At 43.1% G+C, this 19,614-nt stretch overlaps 1 protein-coding gene across 1 annotated transcript in view; it reads left to right on the top strand.

Moving 5' to 3' along the window:
* Window positions 1-8,956: 8,956 nt before the first annotated feature.
* LOC307128449 (receptor-type tyrosine-protein phosphatase mu) overlaps window positions 8,957-19,614 on the top strand; it is a gene marked incomplete at its 5' end in the record, with an annotated part of 357,404 nt that continues 346,746 nt past the window's right edge. The window contains one exon of the mRNA XM_079820324.1: window positions 8,957-9,029. Coding sequence (XP_079676450.1) covers window positions 8,957-9,029 — 73 coding nt within the window. The remainder of the gene's footprint in view (window positions 9,030-19,614) is intronic.

Consider the following 19,614-nt stretch of genomic DNA (forward strand, 5'->3'; position numbering starts at 1 on the left):
AAAAGTTGCATGTATTTTTTTGTCCTGACTCCGTGACTGATATTTGCTCTTGTTTTAAGCTCAAACTCACTTGATTTCTCTCAGTCATTTCTCTTCTCCAGTAAATGTGTTTTGAGTTATGAGTGTTTAGATGTTTGTGCTGGAGAAGAAACATCATTTCCTGCTGTGAGACGAGCCCATAAAGAGACAATCGTAATTAGTTTGTTATTGCGCTCTTGATAAAGTCTCAGTCCGCCTCCAAACGCATGAAGCGGTCAGACATGATGACCAGCTACGGCAGGTCAGCGCTATTTCTGACGTCTTTAAGCTTCCAGTCTTAGTCTCTGTGTTTCTGACCTTGCCTCACACACACACACACACACACACACACACACACACACACACACAGGGTGTGTGAAGTTATTCTACAGTTGTCGCATTAGAGGATTGCATTCCTTCTCCAAAATAAAACACACTTGCTTTGACCATTTGTCGTTTGATCCAGTGATGTTCAGATATTATAAAGTGTGATTTATGTGTCCAGATAATGTTTATGGGCGGTGGAGTAATGATGATTTGATGATATTCCTCCAGTGTAGATCAGCTGTTCTCTGTTTTACTGGATTTGTGGTAAAACAATCTGAATTATTCCAATTAAAGACACTTTCAGACAGTCATATTGCAACTAGTCAACATTAAATCATCTCATTAAGTGAATGTACACACACACACACACACACAGAGACGCGCAGTGGTTGTGTGTGATATATCACAGGTTATTATTGACTTTGTGCTGACAGATGATCTGGTTATTATAAGCGTCTGCATTGTTTCCAGAAGCGCTGATTGTTCCTGTCAGAGATTGACTCGTCTCTAGAGGCATTTTAATTCTCCGACTGCTTTAATTAAACTATAAACGCTTTGTTTTGATTGAGAAACCTCATGAATGAGCTGCGGTTATGATTATAACAGAAACTTCAGCACTTCTGATAAACACACACTAACAGTCGGACAGAAGCGCTTTAGACACTGATTTACGGCTGAATGTCTGTTTTTTATCCACTTTTATTTTTGTTTTAACAATGTGTGGTGTACAACAGTCACTATAAACCTATATATATAAAATAAAAATTAAATAAAAAACATTTAAAATATATATAATGAATTAAATTAAATTAAATTAAATTAAAAAGTCCAGCAAAACAAACAGGGGAGAAAACGATACATTTCTAATATATATTTCTATACATACACCTAAAAACATCAGCATAACATCTTTTTTTCTACCTTTTTATTTTAATAATGTCTGCATTAAGAAGAATTATGGCATATAACAGTGCCTACAAATAAAATAAAATAAAGATATAGAATAAATTGTATAATTTATATAGTATACAGCAGTGCCTACAAACTATAGAAATAATAAATAAATGAATAAATAAATAAAATTAAATAAAATAAAAAATATAGAATGCATTAAAATAAAATAAATAAAATTCAATGAAAACACACACTCACTCACTCACTCACTCACTCACTCACTCACTCACTCACACACACACACACACACACACACACACACACACACACACACACACACACACACACACACACACACACACACACACACACACACACACACACACACACACACACACACACACACACACACACACACATATACATATATATATATATATATATATATATATATATATATATATATATATATATATATATATATACAAATTTTATTAAATTAAAAATATAAAAAATATATATATATATATAATATATATATATATATATATATATATATATATATATACAAACAATTAAAAATGTAATTAAATTAAAAAGAATCATCAGAAAAATAAATCATCACCATACATATGTGCTATGGAGGAAAACAATACATTTCTAATATATATTTCCAGACATTGACCTAAAAACATCAACATATGTGACCCTGGACCACAAAACCATCAAAAGGGTCAATATCTTAAAATTTGTACACCATATGAATCTGAATAATAATCATCATTTCTGTGTGGTTTATTAGGACAATATTTGAAAATCTGGAATCTGAGGGTGCAAATAAATCTAAATACTGAGAAAATCTCCAAATGAAGTCCTACTAATAATACATTTATGATATATTTACGGTAGGAACATGATCTTAATATCCTCAAGATTTCTGGCATAAAAGAAAAATGGATAATTTTGACCCACACAATGTGTTCTGCAATTGAGAACAAGTGTGGTGTACAACAACCCATAGAATATAATACACACATCTGTCTATATATAATATAGTGAATAAGTCAGGGTGTGTGAAGTTATTCTACAGTTGTCACATTCCTGCTCTCTAAAATAAAACACACTTGCGTTGACCATTTGTTGTTTGATCCAGTAATGTTCAGATATTATAAAGTGTGATTTATGTGTCCAGATAACCTTCTGAGACCTGCTGTGTATTCATGCACTGGAATTAAATGATTTTTCAAGGATAAAACTACACAAAATGAGCCAAAAGCGAGTGATTTCCCCTGATTTGAATGTGTGTGAGGAGCAACAGCGCCCTCTATAGGAGCAGCTCTGAAACACCGCAGCTTGAGTCTGTCCTTTAGTGTGTGTCTCTCCGTCCGTCCGGCTGATGCTGGACTCAAGGGCTACATCACAGCCAAGGTCAGGCATATTTAATCAGTGCGACACGATAACAAAATATTAAACATGGCCGCCAATCAGCTAATCAAGTAATGACGCTGAGAGCTTTGAGGAAGGTCAGCGGAGGAGAGCGCGAGTTAGCCGCAGGAAAGCTAATTAGCAGGACATGTTTTAGGTATTCAATCAAGTTAATGTACGGCGTGAACACAGGTGTGAGTGACATACACACTCCTGCAAATAATGCTTCCAGTGGGGGGTTTCATTTGGGAACCATTTTGGGTGAACAATTCTTAAAAGAACTGTTTTTTTCTTAGCGTGAAGAACATTTTTCCACTCTCCCATTCTGTGGATGATAAAGTGGACCTGTTATGCCCCTATAAGATGTAATGTAGCCTAAGTCTCAGGCGTCCCCAGAATGTGTGTGAAGTTTCAGCTCAAAGATCAGTTATTACACCAGTTTTTGAGTGGAAGTAAAAACATGCTGTTTTTGTGCATGTGTCTTTAAATGCAAATGAGCTGCTGCTCCCGCCCCCTTTTTCCAGAAGTGGGCTGTGCCTTTGATAGAGACAGAGCACATTTAGGCCACGCCCACACCAGTGGTTTTCTGAACACACACACACACACACACACACACACAGAAAGCTGTGTCAGATGAATATCAAACTATGTTCTCTTTCACGTCTTATTGCGCTTAAATTGTTAAAAACACTAGAGGTTATGTCAAAAACACACAAAGTTCACAAAAAGGGACGGAGCAAAGATAATAGGGTGGAGTCTGTCAGCAGTCATGGGTGGGGTCTATGCTAATAGGGCGGAGTCTGTCAGCAGTCATGGGTGGGGTCTATGCTAATAGGGCGGAGTCTGTCAGCAGTCATGGGTGGGGTCTATGCTAATAGGGCGGAGTCTGTCAACAGTCATGGGTGGGGTCTATGCAAATAGGGCGGAGTCTGTCAACAGTCATGGGTGGGGTCTATGCAAATAGGGCGGAGTCTGTCAACAGTCATGGGTGGGGTCTATGCAAATAGGGCGGAGTCTGTCAACAGTCATGGGCGGGGTCTATGCTAATAGGGCGGAGTCTGTCAACAGTCATGGGTGGGGTCTATGCAAATAGGGTGGCGTCTGTCAGCAGTCATGGGTGGGGTCTATGCTAATAGGGCGGAGTCTGTCAACAGTCATGGGTCAGGTCTATGCAAATAGGGCGGAGTCTGTCAACAGTCATGGGTGGGGTCTATGCTAATAGGGCGGAGTCTGTCAACAGTCATGGGTGGGGTCTATGCAAATAGGGCGGAGTCTGTCAACAGTCATGGGTCAGGTCTATGCTAATAGGGCGGAGTCTGTCAGCTGTCATGGGTGGGGTCTATGCTAATAGGGTGGAGTCTGTCAGCAGTCATGGGTGGGGTCTATGCTAATAGGGTGGAGTCTGTCAACAGTCATGGGTGGGGTCTATGCTAATAGGGCGGAGTCTGTCAGCAGTCATGGGTGGGGTCTATGCAAATAGGGCGGAATCTGTCAGCAGTCATGGGTGGGGTCTATGCTAATAGGGCAGAGTCTGTCCACAGTCATGGGTGGGGTCTATGCTAATAGGGCGGAGTCTGTCAGCAGTCGTGGGTGGGGTCTATGCAAATAGGGTGGAGTCTGTCAGCTGTCATGGGTGGGGTCTATGCTAATAGGGCGGAGTCTGTCAGCTGTCATGGGTGGGGTCTATGCTAATAGGGTGGAGTCTGTCAGCAGTCATGGGTGGGGTCTATGCTAATAGGGTGGAGTCTGTCAACAGTCATGGGTGGGGTCTATGCTAATAGGGCGGAGTCTGTCAGCAGTCATGGGTGGGGTCTATGCTAATAGGGCGGAGTCTGTCAGCAGTCATGGGTGGGGTCTATGCTAATAGGGCGGAGTCTGTCAACAGTCATGGGTGGGGTCTATGCAAATAGGGCGGAGTCTGTCAGCAGTCATGGGTGGGGTCTATGCAAATAGGGCGGAATCTGTCAGCAGTCATGGGTGGGGTCTATGCTAATAGGGTGGAGTCTGTCAGCAGTCATGGGTGGGGTCTATGCAAATAGGGCGGAATCTGTCAGCAGTCATGGGTGGGGTCTATGCTAATAGGGCGGAGTCTGTCAGCAGTCGTGGGTGGGGTCTATGCAAATAGGGTGGAGTCTGTCAGCAGTCATGGGTGGGGTCTATGCTAATAGGGCGGAGTCCGTCAACAGTCATGGGTGGGGTCTATGCTAATAGGGCGGAGTCTGTCAGCAGTCGTGGGTGGGGTCTATGCTAATAGGGTGGAGTCTGTCAGCAGTCATGGGTGGGGTCTATGCTAATAGGGCGGAGTCCGTCAACAGTCATGGGTGGGGTCTATGCTAATAGGGCGGAGTCTGTCAGCAGTCGTGGGTGGGGTCTATGCTAATAGGGTGGAGTCTGTCAGCAGTCATGGGTGGGGTCTATGCTAATAGGGCGGAGTCCGTCAACAGTCATGGGTGGGGTCTATGCTAATAGGGCGGAGTCCGTCAACAGTCATGGGTGGGGTCTATGCAAATAGGGCGGAATCCGTCAACAGTCATGGGCGGGGTCTATGCTAATAAGGTGGAGTCTGTCAGCAGTCATGGGTGGGGTCTATGCTAATAAGGTGGAGTCTGTCAGCAGTCATGGGCGGGGTCTATGCAAATAAGGTGGAATCTGTCAGCAGTCATGGGCGGGGTCTATGCTAATAGGGTGGAATCTGTCAACAGTCATGGGCGGGGTCTATGCTAATAGTACGGAATCTGTCAGCAGTCATGGGCGGGGTCTATGCTAATAGTACGGAATCTGTCAGCAGTCATGGGCGGGGTCTATGCTAATAAGGTGGAGTCTGTCAGCAGTCATGGGCGGGGTCTATGCTAATAGAGTGGAGTCTGTCAACAGTCATGGGCGGGGTCTATGCTAATAAGGTGGAGTCTGTCAGCAGTCATGGGCGGGGTCTATGCAAATAAGGTGGAATCTGTCAGCAGTCATGGGCGGGGTCTATGCTAATAGTACGGAATCTGTCAGCAGTCATGGGCGGGGTCTATGCTAATAGTACGGAATCTGTCAGCAGTCATGGGCGGGGTCTATGCTAATAGGGTGGAATCTGTCAACAGTCATGGGCGGGGTCTATGCTAATAGTACGGAATCTGTCAGCAGTCATGGGCGGGGTCTATGCTAATAGTACGGAATCTGTCAGCAGTCATGGGCGGGGTCTATGCTAATAGTACGGAATCTGTCAGCAGTCATGGGCGGGGTCTATGCTAATAGGGCTCCTGAAACGCCTCCATCTTGAGTTTCTTCCGGGAACCGACACGTCACAATATTCCTCATTATAATAATGAATGCGCAGAATAAAGGGGCGGGGCCTGGTTGAGTTAGTTAGTCGTGTGTTGAAACTGCCGGTTATGGTAAGGGGCGGGACATTTCCCAAACACCAATCACAACACACTGCTCCAGCCGACCAATCAGAGCACAGTGTGCTTTTCAGAAGGAGGGGCTTCATAGAGACAGGAAGTAAACAGAGCGATACTGACAGACTGGGAAGAGAGGAGCCGCAACAATGGAGGATATGAGGAATAATCAACACTCAAACTGCTCTAGAAGAGACAGAAACACATCTATACCATAATATGTGCTCGTTAAAACATTCGAGTGTCTCTTGAACAGGTTTGCGTGCAGTAGTGTGAGTTTCTACAAATTATTCGCCGTTATGACGCCTCGTCAACCGAGCAGGAAAGCTGCCAATCACAAGCAGCCATCTCAGCGCATCACTTTATGGTGTGTGTGTGTGTGTGTGTGTGTGTGTGTGTGTGTGTGTGTGTGTGTGTGTGTGTGTGTGTGTGTGTGTGTGTGTGTGTGTGTGTGTGTGTGTGGTGTCCAGTCTTGTTGTCTTGTTTTGTTGAATGTCAGTAATCGCTGCCGAGTCTTTATCACGCAGAGCCGCTTGTTTGTGAGTTTACATGAAAGTCTCCCGATCGCGCGGATCCTGTCACGGTAACTCGGGAATATTATCTTAATAACGGCTCGGGATTATTGGAGCTTAATCTCATAAAAGCAAATGCCATTACAGTCTCTGCTGGATCCCGGGAAGATTGCATTTTTATTTCCTGGATCAGTCAAAGCGTATGTGAGGCTATTCTCAGTCGAACGGCTTCATGATTGCACATTAGTTTCTGTTTTTGACTGTTTTGTGTTTGGACTTTTATTGGCTTGTTTTATGGCAGTTAAATCCCATCATTTCTTTCCTTTTCCCGCCCATATCTCTATTGTTGACTCTCTTTATAGAGCGACATTGTTTTTTATGCCACAATGACATGATCTGATTTCAGTCCAACCAACATTTTGTTCGTCCCCTGACAGCAATTATGACCAAACCACACCAGATGACTGAGAGAGAGAGAGTGTGTGTGTGTGTGTGTGTGTGTGTGTGTGTGTGTGTGTGTGTGTGTGTGTGTGTGTGTGTGTGTGTGTGTGAGAGAGAGAGAGACTGAGTGTGTGTGTGTGTGTGTGTGTGTGTGTGTGTGTGTGTGTGTGTGTGTGTGTGAGAGAGAGAGACTGAGTGTGTGTGTGTGTGTGTGTGTGTGTGAGAGAGAGAGAGAGACTGAGTGTGTGTGTGTGTGTGTGTGTGTGTGTGTGTGTGTGTGTGTGTGTGTGTGTGTGTGTGTGTGTGTGTGTGTGTGTGTGTGTGTGTGAGAGAGAGAGAGAGAGACTGAGTGTGTGTGTGTGTGTGTGTGTGTGTGTGAGAGAGAGAGAGAGAGAGAGAGAGAGACTGAGTGTGTGTGTGTGTGTGTGTGTGTGTGTGTGTGTGTGTGTGTGTGTGTGTGTGTGTGTGTGAGAGAGAGAGAGAGAGGTAGAGATAGAGTGTGTGTGTGTGTGTGTGTGTGTGTATGAGAGAGAGAGAGAGAGAGAGAGAGAGACTGAGTGTGTGTGTGTGTGTGTGTGTGTGTGTGTGTGTGTGTGTGTGTGTGTGTGTGTGTGTGTGTGTGTGTGTGTGTGTGTGTGTGTGTGTGTGTGTGTGTGTGTGTGTGATGGGTAGGTTTAGGGGCAGGGGCAGTGTGTGTGTGTGTGTGTGTGTGATGGGCAGGTTTAGGGGCAGTGTGTGTGTGTGTGTGTGTGTGTGTGTGTGTGTGTGTGTGTGATGGGCAGGTTTAGGGGCAGGGGCAGTGTGTGTGTGTGTGTGTGTGTGTGTGTGTGTGTGTGTGTGTGTGTGTGTGTGTGTGTGTGTGTGTGTGTGTGTGTGTGTGTGTGTGTGTGTGTGTGTGTGTGTGTGTGTGTGATGGGTAGGTTTAGGGTCAGTGTAAGGGGATAGAAAATATGGTTTGTACGGTATAAAAAACATTACGCCTATGGAATGTCCTCACATTTCACAAAAACAAACATGTGTGTGTGTGTGTGTGTGTGTGTGTGTGTGTGTGTGTGTGTGTGTGTGTGTGATGGGTAGGTTTAGGGGCAGTGTGTGTGTGTGTGTGTGTGTGTGTGTGTGTGTGTGTGTGTGTGTGTGTGTGTGTGTGTGTGTGTGTGTGTGTGTGTGTGTGTGTGTGTGTGTGTGTGTGTGTGTGTGTGTGTGTGTGTGTGTGTGTGTGTGTGTGTGTGTGTGTGTGTGTGTGATGGGTAGGTTTAGGGGCAGTGTAAGGGGATAGAAAATACGGTTTGTACGGTATAAAAACCATTACGCCTATGGAATGTCCTCACATTTCACAAAAACAAACATGTGTGTGTGTGTGTGTGTGTGTGTGTGTGTGTGTGTGTGTGTGAGTGAGAGAGAGTGTGTGTGTGTGAGAGAGAGAGTGAGAGAGATAGTATGTGTGTGTGTGTGAGAGAGAGAGTGTATATGTGAGTGTGTGTGTTTTAGATAGATAGATAGATAGATAGATAGATAGATAGATAGATAGATAGATAGATAGATAGATAGATAGATAGATAGATAGATAGATAGATAGATAGATAGATAGATAGATAGATAGATAGATAGATAGATAGATAGATAGATAGATAGATAGATAGATAGATAGATGAGTGAAGTTGTGTCAGTGGGAGGAGATGAAGCGCGACACTAGAGAAACAGTCAAAGCTCCCGCACACCCTCTACCGGAGAACACCGCGCGCGCTCCGCCCGGTAATCTACAACTCACACGGACGCCCGCCACACACACACACACACACACACACACTCACACACGCGCGGCGCGTCTCCGGGAGAGCCGGAGAAACAGTTCCACAAGCGCCAGAAACCAACCGAGAGGCTTCTCAAAGCAGCCGCACCTGCGCAGAGTTCGGCCCGCGGGCAGCCGCGCTTCACGGAACGCACACCGGCAGGATGGACAAACTTTTCGCGTGCCTCTTCACGGCGATCGGCGTCTTGGCGTCCGCGCGAGCGCAGGTGTTTAAAGGTAAGTCCGCGGATTCAGTGTTGATTGTTCTGGAGTGGCGCGTAAAGTTTGATGGGCACCGGAGGAACGGGCTCCGTGCTCTGATTCAGAAACACCGGATCCCGCGAGAGGATTTACACCGACTCTCAGATTATAATAGTTCCAAACCACAGAAACAACATGAAAACTTTAATATCTGACGAGGATCTGACCTGGTGATCTAACGCGTTATGGATTTCTGTCTGATGACACGCATTATCGATTTATTAATGGATGCTCTGGAGAAATGACCAAAGGCGTCGCGACGCCTGTTTACGCAAAGTTTAACGCGCGTTGTGTAGTTTGATGTGAGCTGTCAATCAAACTCGATCTTCATGCATATGCTTTTTGCTTTCTCGCGCGTTCCCGTGCATCAGAGAAGTGATGGGGCTCGCGCGGAACTCGGTGTGTTTCCCGAGGGGACGCGGAACGGATCTGTCGGAACTATAGATCCGCGGTAATCGCGCGCATTAGTGGCGCTTTAATCGATGAGAGTGAACGCATAGATAACGCGGACAGTTACTGTTTATATGACTTATCTATAGTTTAAATCTTGTGCATGAGCTTTAATAATAATAATACTGGGATTTCTCTCAGATTCACTGATTATGACTTTAAACCCCTTTGAATACACAGAAACATGATTTATTAAATATGATCATATCTAGTGTGTGTGTTTGACTGTATGTACAGTGTGTGTGTTGTTGTATTGGCGGTTCCTCTGCTGGCCTGTAGGGGGCGGCATGGCTCACTAATAGCGACTGTACATATGCATATACAGTATGAGATTTACATCACAGCTGTTGATCCTCATCCAGATGTGAGTAAATCCAGCGCTAGAGTTAGGCATTAAAGTTGTGTCCAGAGTTCTGGAGAATTACACACACACGCTTTATTAAATATATAACCTTTATATTCATCAAAACTGTGACAAGTAACAGCTTTGAGCCGACCCGCTCTGATTTTGGCACCCGTGTTGATATCCCATGATGTCAATGTCCCAGACATACACCAATCAGGCATAACATTATGACCGGCGAGTAACACTGCTGATCTGTTAGTGGGTGGGGTATATTAGGCAGCAAGTGAACATTTCGTCCTCAGAGTTGATGTGTTAGAAGCAGGAAAAATGAAGATGGAAGCAGGAAACCATCTTCAAAGTGTGTCCGTGATTTTGTCTAAAACACTCATTCACTGTAAACCCTGACGCTCAACATAATTCATCGGTTTGAGCAGCGCCAACTCAAATTAAACAAGTTCAATCAAATGGACTTTTATGAGTATTCGGACACATTTGAACTCATCTGCACTCTTTCATTATTTGAGTTTTATGAACTTGTTTCTTTTAATTTAGACGAACTTAAAGGGTTAGTTCAGCCAAAAATGTAAATTCTGTCATTAATTCCTCACCCTCATGTGGTTCGTCACCCGTCAGACCTCCGTTCATCTTCAGACACAAATGAAGATATTTTAGTGTAAAGCTGATGCTGAGAAAGGCTTCAGATAGGCCTCCATTGGCATTCAGTACATTTACACTCACAAGACCCATAAAAGACACTAAAAACGTCATTACAAAGTCCATCTCACCACAGTGACTCTACAATAATCTTACGAAGCGACGACAATAGTTTTTGTGCGCAAAAAAAATCAAAATAACACCTTTTTCCAGCTTGTTCTTGTCTTCCGTGTGTGTCTCCACGACGCATGCGCGAGAATATGAGCAGATCTGGCATTTTTGGGTGAACTAACCCTTTAAATTTAACCGAAACTGGGCTGAGATTTCAATTTCCCAGCATGCTTTGCCCACGACACTCAAATGGGGGCAGATCAGGTGTTATATCGTGTGTTTTTGGTGCAGGATTAACGTCAAGCTGGAGCTTTAGTAGTTTAATGTTACACTAGAAGAGCTTCTGTTATGTTGGGTTTTGTTTCCATCTTGAGCTCAGTTTGAGGACAGATTTATGTTACATGTCCTCATTCAGCGAGTGCTGTGCTAATGCTATGCTAATGCTATCATTGTGCTATCAATTAGCAATGTGGCATTTATTGAATTAGCTAAAGCTAGCCAGGTTTCCACTATTAAAAATGTGATATTACATGATTTTTTAAAGTTTTCAATATATTTCAAGTTCAGAGCAATTAAAATGAATCTGCCAGTTCTGCTCACTCAAACTAAACTCCTTAACCTAAGAAATGTGAGGATTGCCAGCTTATTCAGATTTACAGTGTGTGGTAAAACATGCTTTATTAAAACATAAATATCCAGCTTCATATTCATCAATATTTCTGCTGTTTATGCTTGACAAGCAAAATCTTTGAAACTCACCAGCTGTGATTTTGGCACCAGTGTTGATATCCCATGATTAATATCGTGATTAATACTGAGATTAATATTATAATTAATACCGTGATTAATACCATTCAATTCAATTCAATTCAATGAACTTTATTGTCCCCAATGGGGAAATTTGTCTTGGACAATACTGTGATTAATACCGTAATTAATACCGCGATTAATACCGTAATTAATACTGTGATTAATACCGTAATTAATACTGTGATTAATACCGTAATTAATACCGCGATTAATACCGTAATTAATACTGTGATTAATACCGTAATTAATACCGCGATTAATACCGTAATTAATACTGTGATTAATACCGTAATTAATACCGCGATTAATACCGTAATTAATACTGTGATTAATACCGTAATTAATACTGTGATTAATACCGTAATTAATACCGCGATTAATACCGTAATAATACTGTGATTAATACCGTAATTAATACTGTGATTAATACCGTAATTAATACCGCGATTAATACCGTAATAATACTGTGATTAATACCGTAATTAATACAGTGATTAATACCGTAATTAATACCGCGATTAATGCCGTAATTAATACTGTGATTAATACCGTAATTAATCCTGTGATTAATACCGTAATTAATACCGCGATTAATACCGTAATAATACTGCGATTAATACCGTAATTAATACCGTGATTAATACCGTAATTAATACCGTTAGGGGTGGTTTAGCGGTGGGGGTGGGTGTAGTTTAAAACGACACATTCACTGGGTTAAAACAACCCAATTGCTGGGTTAGCCCATTTTCAACCCAACTTGGGCTTTTTTTAACCCAGCATTTTTTAGAGTGTTCTATTATCTATTGAATCCCACGTTTATATTTTAAATATCCATAAGCTTAATATATATATATAAAATCATAATTTATTGGGTACTTTCAATTGGTATGGGTGGCTGTCTCGAACTCTAAACAACTAAATTTCAACTTTCAACTCAAAAATTATATTTATATAATTTTTGCAAATTGTTTGATTTGATTTAAAAAAAAATTTTTTTTAAATATTTTCTTTGTAAATCATGAAACTTTATGTAATTTTCATGTCACTAAATGTACACTTACACTTGAAATATTGTTAAAATATTAATTGTTATTGATTTATCTGTCATTTATATTTTAATAAAATAGCAAAAAATATTTTTACAAGGTAGATGTAAACTAAATTTGAATAGGTTGATATAACCCTTCTTATTAAATTATGTATTATTGTGTTTCGGTGGTGAAAAATGTGGGGAGAGGAAAAATATTCCAAAACTGCACAATTACTAGAAATGTGTATATGTGAAATGTGATATATACAATTTGCATAAATACAACAATTGTGTCAAGATGTTTGTGTCAACTACACTGCAAACAATTTCAACCTACACTAAAAAATGCTGGGTTGAAAATGGACTAACCCAGCACTTGGGTTTTTTAACCCAGTGAATGTGTCGTTTTAACCCAGCGGTTGGGTTGTTTTAACCCAGCGGTTGGGTCGTTTTAACCCAGTGAATGGGTCGTTTTAACCCAGCGGTTGGGTTGTTTTAACCCAGTGAATGGGTTGTTTTAACCCATCGGTTGGGTTGTTTTAACCCAGCGGTTGGGTCGTTTTAACCCAGTGAATGGGTCGTTTTAACCCAGCGGTTGGGTTGTTTTAACCCAGTGAATGGGTCGTTTTAACCCATCGGTTGGGTTGTTTTAACCCAGCGGTTGGGTCGTTTTAACCCAGTGAATGGTTGTTTTAACCCAGCGGTTGGGTTGTTTTAACCCAGAGGTTGGGTCGTTTTAATCCAGCGGTTGGGTCGTTTTAACCCAGTGAATGGGTCGTTTTAACCCAGCAGTTGGGTCATTTTTAACCCAGCGGTTGGGTTGTTTTAACCCAGCGGTTGGGTTGTTTTAACCCAGTGAATGGGTCGTTTTAACCCAGCGGTTGGGTTGTTTTAACCCAGCGGTTGGGTTGTTTTAACCCAGTGGTTGGGTCGTTTTAACCCCGTGGTTGGGTCGTTTTAACCCAGTGGTTGGGTCGTTTTAACCCAGTGAATGGGTCGTTTTAACCCAGCGGTTTGGTCGTTTTAACCCAGTGAATGGTTGTTTTAACCCAGCGGTTTGGTTGTTTTAACCCAGCGGTTGGGTTGTTTTAACCCAGTGGTTGGGTCGTTTTAACCCCGTGGTTGGGTCGTTTTAACCCAGCGGTTTGGTCGTTTTAACCCAGTGAATGGGTCGTTTTAACCCAGCGGTTTGGTCGTTTTAACCCAGTGAATGGTTGTTTTAACCCAGTGAATGGGTCGTTTTAACCCAGCAGTTGGGTCATTTTTAACCCAGCCATTGGGTTAAATGATTGCTTAAAACAACCCAATTGCTGGGTTAGTCCATTTTCAACCCAACATGGGTTATTTTTAACCCAGCATTTTTTAGAGTGTATTTCAATTTAAAAACTTAATTTTTTAAGTTAAAGCAACTTAAAAGTACAAGTCATTTCAATTTAGATTACATTAAACCGACTCGAGTTGAATCTTGTATAACTTAAAAACATATGTTGTCATAACTCATTGATCCTAACCCAACGTTCTCTCACGGTTATGAACAAACGTTTAGTAGAACGTTGCCACAACAGTTTTTATTTAGGCCGTATTTTAGTTTGTTGATTAAATGTTACTGGTTTTGGGATGTTTGTATCACTGATCAACAGGGATGATGTGGAGCTGTTGTGATGTGACTGAGTCAGAGCAGAGCGAGCTCTTTAGCACCCGTGTGATTTATAAGCATCTCGTCTCCAGCTCTCATCGATTAACGCTGGGTAATTCCTGGACGCGGCGCATAAATATAACAGGCGCTCAGGTCCTCCAATAGTCCGGTGATTGATGGCGCGGTGTTCCCCGGAGCCGCAGCCCGCCTGACTGACACCTACCGCCGCTTTAATCCACCAGAAGACTCGCTGGTGAGCGCGAGCCGTCACTCAGAGGCTGATTACCGCCGCTCGACTCGACTGGGAACCATCAGATGTGCTGGAGGAGAAGAAGCGCCTGTCAGAAGTTCTGCTGGAATGCTAGAGTAGCCTGCGTCTTATTTTTCTTTCAGTGTTAAGATGTAACACGCAGAGACATTATGAGTGAGTCTTTCAAACGGTGGCATCTGCATATGAATGCCTTCACACACACACACACACACACACACACACACTCTCGACTCAACTCGACACTAAAATCCATTCTAATGTAACAATTGGAGGAACAACTGAAAGTGTGTCCGTATGAACACGCTCATAAAGGCCTGATGAAATGGCACCGATCAGGCATAACATTATGACCTAGTATTGTGTTGGTCCCCCTGACCCGTCGAGGCATGCACTCCTCTAGACCCCTGAAGGCGTGCTGTGGTATCTGGCACCAAGATGTTAGCAGCAGATCCTTTAAGGCCTGTCAGTTGCTAGGCGGGGCCTCCATGGATCGGACTTGTTTGGCGTGTGGTACAGGTGGAGGAGTGTGTTTGAGAGACTCAGAGATGATCAGGACACTCTCATGACTGTGTCTCTGTCACGTCTGACTTTCATCCTGACAAAAACAACAGCAGGTCTTACTCACGGCTAAACAACACGTGTGTGTGAGCCGCTCATCATACACACACTGCGGCTGAGCTCATGTGTGTGTGTGGATCGTTCTGTCATCATGTCTTCACCCTGGTGTTGTTCAAACCGGCTTTCTTTCACGTCTCAGTGTCCGATAGAAGTCAATGTTGAGCAAAACTATCTCATTCCCTGCATTCATGAGTGCGAGGAAAATAACTTAGTCAGGGACGTTTCTAGCCATTTTGACGCCCTAGGCGAAATCCTTATTGGCTCCCCCAGCCAAATCTTAAAAAGCAACATGGTATTACTGGTATTAATTTTAATCCTTATTAACAAATACATACACACATACCATTTTGGAACTGTAATCCTTATTAACAAATATATACAAATACAATTTGGAAACTACACTGTAACACTGTACACTGTAGTACGGAAACTTTCTGTTAAACAATTAACTGTTTTTCACCGTAGCATTTTTACAGTAAAATACCGTTAAAATCACAATCATTTTTTACAGTGTAGAGGCAAGATGTAGCTAACCACACTCACTTTAGCATTTCATGATATCTTTATATTTAGACTCTATTAAGCTTTCTTCTCTTACTTGCACCTCCAAAAGGTCATTTTCATCATCAAAGGTCAGCAGCAAGACATCGGTCAATTAAATATAAAGGTAGATTATGCATAAAAATAGTTGTTTTATTTAACATTTAATTATTGGAGGTTTGTACTCTGATTTTGCATTTGACTGATTTTATTCATTTTGAGGAGGACAGAATCTTTATTGTGCAAGTGAGATAAATAAATGCTCACATTTAGTCTAGAACTACAATAACCATCATGTTCACACACTCACTCACTCACACACACACACACACACACACACACACACACACACACACACACACACACACACACACACACACACACACACACCTCTGCACTAACTCTCAACATGAGGGCAGGAGAGCTGTCAGTCAAATTAATGTGAAAAAGTAACTCAGATATTTTGTTGTAAATTTGAAAAGTAATATTATTATGTAACTCAAGTTACTTGTAATGCGTTTCCCCAACACTGGCCATAATTATAGCCACGTTAATAACGTTTGTAAGAAACCAATCCAGATTTCAGCGAGATCTCTGCTGTTCCCAGTTGATTGGAAAATTGTTCCAAAAATGCATTTGTAATAGAAATTATTCCCGGTATTATAAGCACAGCACAGAGCCTGTCCACTGAGCGTCTGATGGGTCAGATCCGACATCACTGAGGCTTCACACACACACACACACACACACACACACACACACACACACACACACACACACACACACACACACACACACACACACACACACTGGACATCATCTGTCTCTGAGCTGGAGAAACTCTGGCTGCTGGAGATAAACAGTGCTTTATTTACAGCGGAGTGTGTGTGTGTGTGTGTGTGTGTGTGTGTGTGTGTGCCGGCGGCCCTCAGTCGGTGGGCTTCAGTTTTAGTGGCCCCAGCGGTTATAGAGCCAGTTAAGAGGTGATGAAGAGGAGAATCTTTCTCTGCGCCATCGGAGAATGAAATTAAATATCTGTGAGCTCTGGAGACACTGGAGCCGCGGCCCCTGCAGCGAAACCCTAATAAAACACACACACACACACACACCCGTGATTAATGACACACACACACACACACACACACACACCCGTGATTAATGACACACACACACACACACGCTTGTGTTACGCCGTTCTGTTATTCTAGAGACGTGGGTGAAACATGCGGCCGCCGTTTATTCTCTAACCAACTGTTCACCAAACCAACTGGCACCGGTTCCACGTTCAGTGTGTGTGTGTGTGTGTGTGTGTGTGTGTGTTGCTCTGCCTGACATTAAACCAGAGGTGATATTACTGATATTCTCTGATGTCAACCATGTCAACTGTTAAACTTGAACTCGTCGAGATGCTCCGCTGATGTCATTCAGCATCTCATCTCTTGTCTTGTGTTGTGTTTTGATGCAGAACTAAAATCCCTTCTGGAAATTACTTTTCCTGTCATTGCAATTCAGATTCTAATCCTACCTCAGATGTTCAATATCAGCTGTACACTTTCAGCCTTACACACACACACACACACACACACACACACACACACACACACACACACACACACACACACACACACACACACACACACACACACACACACACACATGTTTGTTTTTGTGAAATGTGGGGACATTCCATAGGCGTAATGGTTTTTATACCGTACAAACCGTATTTTCTATCCCCTTACACTGCCCCTAAACCTACCCATCACACACACACACACACACACACACACACACACACACACACACACACACACACACACACACACACACACACACACACACACACACACACACACACACACACACACACACACACACACACACACACACACACACACACACACACACTGCCCCTGCCCCTTAACCTACCCATCACACACACACACACACACACACACACAGGAGACTGTGCAGTTCACTTTCTGTGTAAAAAACCTCATTCTGTGATTTTTAAGCATTTTGAAGTGAGGACATGGGGAACGTCCTCATATTTCACCCTCTTTTTGTAATACTCATGTCATTATACACATTTGTGTCCTGATATTTCACAAAAACATGCCCACTCACACACACACTCACTCACACACTCACACAGACACTCACTCACACACACACACACACACACACAGACACTCACTCACACGCACTAACACAGACACACACACACACACACACACACACACACATACTGACACAGACACTCACACACACACACACACACACACACTCTTACAAACACTCTTTATTGTGCTGTACGGTTGCAGTGTGTGTGTGTGTGTGTGTGTGTGTGTGTGTGTGTGTGTGTGTGTGTGTGTGTGTGTGTGTGTGTGTGTGTGTGTGTGTGTGTGTGTGTGTGTGTGTGTGTGTGTGTGTGTGTGTGTGTGTGTGTGTGTGTGTGTGTGTGTGTGTGTGTGTGTGTTTGTTGTGATGTGACGAACACACTAATTGGCCTTGAGATGTGACTGTGTGTGACAGCGCCGGACAAACAGACACACTAATTACACACAGACTCGTTTAAATGAAGAGGATAAAAGCTAATGAATCACACAGACAGAGATTGACTAATGAGAGAGAGAGAGAGAGAGAGAGAGAGAGAGAGAGAGAGAGAGAGAGAGAGAGAGAGAGAGAGAGAGAGACATTGGCTCCGCTCCAAACCCCAATGAACTGTCTCAGCATCCTAACTGAGTGATTTCAGACGCTCTACACTGATACACACACACACACACACACACACACACACACACACACACACACACACACACACACACACACACACACACACACACACACACATACACACACACACACACACACACACACATCGTCTGCCATCTAAACACACTAAATCGAGGTGCAGCTGTGAGATAGACGTGTTTTCAGAGCCTGTTGTGATGTTTTATCGTCTTTGAAGTGTAAGTTTATGGAATGAATACCTCGACTAAACTACAACAATGATTCTGCAGATCCTGGAAACAGGGTTTTTCGCAGTGCATTGTGGGATTGCCCTCTCTGAGATACTGCCTGTGTTTGGAGCGCGCGCGTGTGTGTGTGTGTGTGTGTGTAAAGACAAACGATACAGCAGAGGAGTATTTTAGGGATACAACCCGAGAGAGGGAAAACAGATGTAAGTACAAGCACGAGGGATTTCAATAACGGCGGAGAACGCGAGTAATTTCCCATCACCGCATTCAAAGCGAGAGAAACACAACAACTTGTTATTCAGCGGATTGTGTTTACACAAGTTAACATTCAGAGGCGACGGCGAGCAAGAAGGTCCAGACACTCCAGAAAATATCTCTAATTAATGCTCCAAGGGTCCGCGTTCCCTCTAATGATGAGCGCGGGGTGAGGGGGGCTGCGGATGGAGGGATGGAGGTAGGGATGGAGGGATGGAGGGATCTGGGAGAGCGTGTCTGTGACCTGGAGAAGCGTCGGGTTCTGCGTGATTAGCTGGCGTCCTCCCGGCGCGATTGGAAGGAAGGTGCGAACGCCTCAGTGTTTATTTCTGCTCGGAGTTTGCGTGCCAGCGCGTTAATGAGCGGCTGCGAGGGTTGCCAGATAATTGAAATAATGTTTTTAAGTGAAACGAGGCCTGCTGAAATCCTGCACTCCACCGAGGAGTCGTGGGAAGCGACGTTTGGCAGCTCGACCCGCGGTGGGCGAACGGACGCTCTCCCGATCCGCTGAATCAGCTCGACTGCTTATCCTGCCAACACTCACGACACATCACGATCTGTGTGTGTAACACAACACATATAGAAGGAATACAGTCAATTCAAATGTTATCTGTCGATCGGAATAGATGGAGAAAGTGGAAGTAGCAGCTGTGCGGTTTGACAGAAATATAAATCATGTTGGGTTTTTTTCCTGGTACAATTTTTCTATTAAATATTAAAGTGGACCTGTTATGCCCCTATAAGACGTAATGTGAGTCTCAGGCGTCCCCAGAATGTGTGTGAAGTTTCAGCTCAAAGATCAGTTATTACACCAGTTTTTGAGTGGAAGTAAACACATGCTGTTTTTGTGCATGTGTCTTTT

This window comes from Gobio gobio (assembly GCF_949357685.1).
Source record: "Gobio gobio genome assembly, chromosome: 6".
Lineage (NCBI taxonomy): Eukaryota > Metazoa > Chordata > Actinopteri > Cypriniformes > Gobionidae > Gobio > Gobio gobio.